Below are 6,901 nucleotides of genomic sequence, written 5' to 3' on the forward strand. Positions count from 1 at the left end.
CGAGGCAGTTCCACATTTATTAATACATGTGCCCATTAATCAATAGTCATTAATTAATATAGTTTGACACTAATATTAACTGAGTTAAATAGAGGGTGACATTTGTTTCCTCGGCATGAGAGCAGTCCTCAGGAATGATCAAATTGTAATTGCTCAGATTATAACTGGACATGCTCAGAAATCCAGTGGGCATAAAAGTTTGTATGTGCACTTATTGTCTTGTTTGATCTGTAAATGATCTGGCCACCAATCCAGAGCACATAAGGGGGACATTTACTAAGCAGTGATAAGAGCGGAGAAGTGAGCCACTGGAGAAGTCAGCACTGAAGTACCATCTATAATTTGCATACTATAAAATGATACAGAGCTACTGATTGCTTGATGAGGCAACTTCTCCACTGGCTAATTTCTCCGCTCTTATCACTGCTTAGTAAATGTCCCCCTAAGTGGCTAGGTCTCATCCAGTGTGGTCAGTCACACATGAGCAAGGTAGACAGTGATCTATTGCTCAGCATGCAGGATAAACTGCAGGATCGCTGATATGTAGGCTGCATATCGGTATCACATATTGTTATTGTCGAATCACTACATGTCTTGTGGTGTTTACGCTATTATAGACTTTATTCAAACTGTTTTCTTCTCTATTTTCAGTTTTGGATCCCATGCAGCTTTCTACAGATATAGGACAAGTACCAGCAAAAGCCTTCCTCTCTTCTACATTTATGATTCATATCTGACGCCACCTGATTCCTGGGCAAACCTGCTGACAGTAACCGGCTCCCATTCTATCCGGAACACTCCTTATGATGCGGTCTTCATTGGCCTGTTGGTAGAAGAGGGACACAAGCATGACATCCTTACAGCTGGGTATGATGGCATTTACACATACTTTGCCTCAAACGGCTTCTCCTTTGGTTCTTCCCACCAGAACTGGAAAACCATCAAAAGCTTTTGTGACACCAATAACCTCATGTTCATCCCAAGTGTAGGACCCGGTTACATAGACACCAGCATCAGACCATGGAACAACCACAATACCAGGAATAGAGTCAATGGAAAGTACTATGAGACAGCTCTTCAGGCAGCTCTCACTGTACGACCAGAAATAGTTTCCATCACATCATTTAATGAGTGGCATGAAGGGACCCAAATTGAGAAGGCCACTCCAAAGAAAATAGCCACTCGCCTCTATATAGACTACTTACCACACCAGTCTGACCATTACCTTGTTCTTACCAGAAAGTGGGCAGAACATTTTAACAAGGAGAAAGAACAGTGGCTGATGTGAGCTCAGAGCTTGGTACATGTCTAACTGGAAAGAAAGGAATCATCTCTTATACCTATTCTGGCTGGATCAGTGCAGACTCAAGAGAAGATGCTGACAAAAGGAGTACCAAAGACGTGCCAGAATTTGGGCCAGTATCAGCTAATAATGCCGCTTTGCACATCTTCTCATTGGGGTTACATTTTACGATAGAGGTTGTGCATGGGGCTGCAACTGCAATTTGTTGAGACTTATTTTGGAGTGAATAGAAGCTTAACTCTTAGTAAGAGTAAATGATGTTCAAGTGAAATAGTTTTATGGGTAATATCCCAGAAGAGCGAATACAGGAACAAAGGTATTGTAATGTAATGTCTTCTAAAGGAGACCCTTGGAATCAGTCTCGAAGTTAGAAGATAAAAACTGGATGTCCACAAGACACTCTCCTGTCACTTAATACACTCCAACGAAGATGAATGAGGAGTCACATCATGAACAATAAAATCTAAATTTAAAAACACAAAATGAACCTTGATACTTTGTTCCAAGATCATTTTATATTGTATGAACACTTCTGGTATGACTGCAAAACTCTTTATGCAACTATTATCTTGGCTGCAACACCTAGAGCACTGTGTCTGAGTAGGTGGTCAATATGTCAGGCAGGTTCTCCCCTAAAGTACACATTGGTGTTATATAGTGAATACCATTGCCTTCTACAACTATTTCCTTCTTTGGCACATTGCCGAATTATTAGTCAAATGTTAGAACGTCAGATAACAATGTTTTCCTTACTACTGCTTTCTACATTTTTAATCCCGAGATAACACCAAATTCATAATTTTTGCTATGATCTGGTTTAGCGTAGTGTAAGTCATGTATTTTGTAGGACACCCAGGAGAATATTATATTTATTCATTCACAAATTGAACTATCCTCTGGTAGGGTTTTTTTTAATGGATTTATTTTCTTTTATTTGAGTTACATTGGCAGAATTCAACAATTAGGGAACAAACTTTATATATTAACACATTTAGTGCAACCCCCAAAGTATACTAAAAGATAAAAATGCATTTCCTTATGTTTCCTATTTACTTAGATACCAAATACATGTAGTTTAGTCATGTTAGGGGACCATTATATCATATAGAGGTGTGTGTGTGTGTGCCGTAGGTGTGTGTTTCTACTCTGCATGTGACTTAGTTTATATATCATTTTATCATTAAAATCATCATGCAAAGGAGACCACAAATAGGTTGAACTCGATGGACAATTGTCTTTTTTCAACCTCAGATACTATGTTACTATGTTACTATGTTTATTATATTACTCAGTGGTTAGAGAATAGACAACAAAACGGCACTACCATCTACAGATTGAGTCTCTCATCTCCAAAATGCTTGGGACCAGAAGTAGTTTCGATTTTGTATTTTTCCTTATATTTAAATATTTGCATACCATAATGGAATATCTTGGGGATGGGACCCAAGTCTGAACACAGAATGCATTTACAGTATGTTTCATAGACACTTTATACACACAGTGTGCAGGTAATTTTCTACGATATGTTTAATAATTTTGGACCTTATTCAGCATCAGTTGCGGTTTTTCGTGCATGCGATCACATGCTGGGGCCGCCCTGCATGCAAATGGCGCCCAGCGCTGCGTTCACAATCTGATTGCGATTGCATCATGATTAGATCGCAATTTGCAGCAAGTAAGGTCAACCCCTGCCTGCACAGCCTTGCTGCGAAGGCAAGCACAGTGCGATCATGTTTTCCCTTCGCAGCGGCCACGTGTGATGTCACACGGCCGCCCCAAAAACATTTTGGTCCCACCTGCGTTTCCTTCACCACACCTGCGCAATGCCGCATCACCACCCCGCGAAAACCTCTGTCTGTCAATCATTTGAATTACTGCGATGCGATCTCATCTCCCAGCCGCACATGTGCAGAGCTGCCCTGCACGTGCACACTGGCACGAAAATCGTGGCAATGCGATCGCATTGCATAAGTGATGCATACTGAATAAGGCCCTTTGTGCATGAAACAAAGTTTGTGTACACTGACCCATCAAAAAGCAAAGGTGTCACTATCTCAGTTGTTCTCAAAACATTTTGGATATCAGATATTTAAAATATGTGAGAATCAACCATGTACTAAAAATTCTGTCAGGGCAGTGAACCACACAGCGGTGCTGCTGATCCCTGGGTAAGGCAGCCAGCAGATATATTACATACAACATTGCATGTATGTTTGTATGTATGTATGTATGTATGTATGTATGTATGTGCTGACAGGCTCCCCCTGCAATGTGTGGTCGGCACTGTCGCCCAGGGGCAGCAGCCACCACAGATTATAATCATTTTACAAACAAACATCCTGCTCAGAGGCTTAATGCTATAAAATAGTCTTTAAAGTGCAATGTCTATAATTAAATGCAGGAATACAATAAATACAAAGAGAACAAGAAAAATGTCAATGCCAGGTTCTTATTTTACTTCATGGAAAATGGAGAGGAAGGTAGCAGGAAAGGCAAAAATAGGGAGATGGTCTCTCCAGGACAATGTGCCAAACTTGGGGATTTGTAAACTCTGGATGAGCTACGTGTTCGCTTGGCCTAGTCTTTTCAGAGAGGAGGTGGTATGCCGACTCCACATGGCACAGGTGTTATACACTATGTAGATAAAAGTGGTTGGACACTGACAGCAAAAAGATCAACGAGATTTCTCTGACGTCCTAAGTGGATGCTGGGGACTCCGTCAGGACCATGGGGATTAGCGGCTCCGCAGGAGACAGGGCACAAAACTAAAGCTTTAGGATCAGGTGGTGTGTACTGGCTCCTCCCCCTATGACCCTCCTCCAAGCCTCAGTTAGGTTTTTGTGCCCGTCCGAGCAGGGTGCAATCTAGGTGGCTCTCTTAAGGAGCTGCTTAGAAAAAGTTTTAGGTTTTTTATTTTCAGTGAGTCCTGCTGGCAACAGGCTCACTGCATCGAGGGACTTAGGGGAGAGAAGTTCAACTCACCTGCGTGCAGGATGGATTGGCTTCTTAGGCTACTGGACACCATTAGCTCCAGAGGGAGTCGGAACACAGGTCTCACCCTGGGGTTCGTCCCGGAGCCGCGCCGCCGACCCCCCTTGCAGATGCTGAAGATTGAAGGTCCAGAAACAGGCGGCAGAAGGCTTTTCAGTCTTCATGAAGGTAGCGCACAGCACTGCAGCTGTGCGCCATTGTTGTCACACACTTCACACCAACGGTCACGGAGGGTGCAGGGCGTTGCTGGGGGCGCCCTGGGCAGCAATGTATAATACCTTATTCTGGCTAAAAATACATCACATATAGCCCCTGGAGGCTATATGGATGTATTTAACCCCGCCAGGTCTCAGAAAAACGGGAGAAGAAGCCCGCCGAAAAGGGGGCGGGGCCTATTCTCCTCAGCACACAGCGCCATTTTCCCTCACAGAAAGGCTGGTGGGAAGGCTCCCAGGCTCTCCCCTGCACTGCACTACAGAAACAGGGTTAAAACAGAGAGGGGGGGCACTTATTTGGCGATATGTATATATATATTAAAATGCTATAAGGGAAAAACACTTATATAAAGGTTGTCCCTGTATAATATAGCGTTTTTGGTGTGTGCTGGCAAACTCTCCCTCTGTCTCCCCAAAGGGCTAGTGGGGTCCTGTCCTCTATCAGAGCATTCCCTGTGTGTGTGCTGTGTGTCGGTACTTGTGTGTCGACATGTATGAGGACGATGTTGGTAAGGAGGCGGAGCAATTGCCGGTAATGGTGATGTCACTCTCTAGGGAGTCGACACCGGAATGGATGGCTTATTTAAGGAATTACGTGATAATGTCAACACGCTGCAAGGTCGGTTGACGACATGAGACGGCCGGCAAACCAATTAGTACCTGTCCAGGCGTCTAAAACACCGTCAGGGGCGTTAAAACGTCCTTTTACCTCAGTCGGTCGACACAGACACGGACACTGACTCCAGTGTCGACGGTGAAGAAACAAACGTATTTTCCTTTAGGGCCACACGTTACTTGTTAAGGGCAATGAAGGAGATGTTACATATTTCTGATACTACAAGTACCACAAAAAAGGGTATTATGTGGAGTGTGAAAAAACTACATGTGGTTTTTCCTGAATCAGATAAATTAAATGAAGTGTGTGATGATGCGTGGGTTTCCCCCGATAGAAAATTATTGGCGGTATACCCTTTCCCGCCAGAAGTTATGGCGCGTGGGGAAACACACCTTAGGGTGGATAAGGCGCTCACACGCTTATAAAAACAAGTGGCGTTACCGTCTCCAGATACGGACGCCCTCAAGGAGCCAACTGATAGGAGGTTGGAAAATATCCTAAAAAGTATATACACACATACTGGTGTTATACTGCGACCAGCGTTCGCCTCAGCCTGGATGGGCAGCGCTGGGGTGGCTTGGTCGGATTCCCTGACTGGAAATATTGATACCCTTGACAGGGACAGTATTTTATTGACTATAGAGCATTTAAAAGATGCATTTCTATATATGCGAAACTCTGGCATCAAGAGTAAGTGCGATGTCCATATCTGCCAGACGATGTTTATGGACACGACAGTGGTCAGGTGATGCAGATTCCAAACGGCACATGGAAGTATTGCCGTATAAAGGGGAGGAGTTATTTGGGGTCGGTCCATCGGACCTGGTGGCCACGGCAACAGCTAGAAAATCCACCTTTTTTACCCCAAGTCACATCTCAGCAGAAAAAGACATAGTCTTTTCAGCCTCAGTCCTTTCGTCCCCATAATATCTGCCCAGGGATAGAGGTAAGGGAAGAAGACTGCAGCAGGCAGCCCATTCCCCGGAACAGAAGCCTTCCACCGCTTCTGCCAAGTCCTCAGCATGACGCTGGGGCCGTACAAACAGGTGCGGTGGGGGGTCGTCTCAAGAGTTTCAGCACGCAGTGGGCTCACTCGCAAGTGGACCCCTGGATCCTACAAGTAGTATCCCAGGGGTACAGATTGGAAATTCGAGACGTCTCCCCCTCGCAGGTTCCTGAAGTTTGCTTTACCAACGTCTACCTCCGACAGGGAGGCAGTATTGGAAACAATTCACAAGCTGTATTCCCAGCAGGTGATAATCAAAGTACCCCTCCTACAACAAGTAAAGGGGTATTATTCCACACTATATTGTGGTACTGAAGCCAGACGGCTCGGTGAGACCTATTCTAAATGGAGTCACTCAGAGCAGTGATAGCGAACCAGGAAGAAGGGGACTATATGGTGTCCCTGGACATCAAGGATGCTTACCTCCATGTCCAAATTTGCCCTTCTCACAAAGGGTACCTCAGGTTCGTGGTACAAAACTGTCACTATCAGTTTCAGACGCTGCCGTTTGGATTGTCCACGGCACCCCGGGTCTTTACCAAGGTAATGGCCGAAATGATGATTCTTCTTCAAAGAAAAGGCGTCTTAATTATCCCTTACTTGGACGATCTCCTGATAAGGGCAAGGTCCAGAGAACAGTTGGAGGTCTGAGTAGCACTATCTCAAGTAGTTCTACGACAGCACGGGTGGATTCTAAATATTCCAAAATCGCAGCTGTCTCCGACGACACGTCTGCTGTCCCTAGGGATGATTCTGGACACAGTCCAGAA

General features: G+C 44.5%; 1 protein-coding gene across 2 annotated transcripts in view; it reads left to right on the plus strand.

The window, feature by feature from the left end:
* The window catches only part of MANEAL (mannosidase endo-alpha like), a 122,027-nt gene extending 120,241 nt beyond the window's left edge, over positions 1–1,786 (plus strand). For both annotated transcript variants that reach the window (XM_063954321.1, XM_063954320.1), the window contains exon 5: positions 652–1,786. In XM_063954321.1, coding sequence (XP_063810391.1) covers positions 652–1,288 — 637 coding nt within the window. In that variant the 3' untranslated portion in view covers positions 1,289–1,786. The remainder of the gene's footprint in view (positions 1–651) is intronic.
* Positions 1,787–6,901: the final 5,115 nt, after the last annotated feature.

The sequence above is a fragment of the Pseudophryne corroboree genome, chromosome 2 (assembly GCF_028390025.1).
Source record: "Pseudophryne corroboree isolate aPseCor3 chromosome 2, aPseCor3.hap2, whole genome shotgun sequence".
NCBI lineage: Eukaryota > Metazoa > Chordata > Amphibia > Anura > Myobatrachidae > Pseudophryne > Pseudophryne corroboree.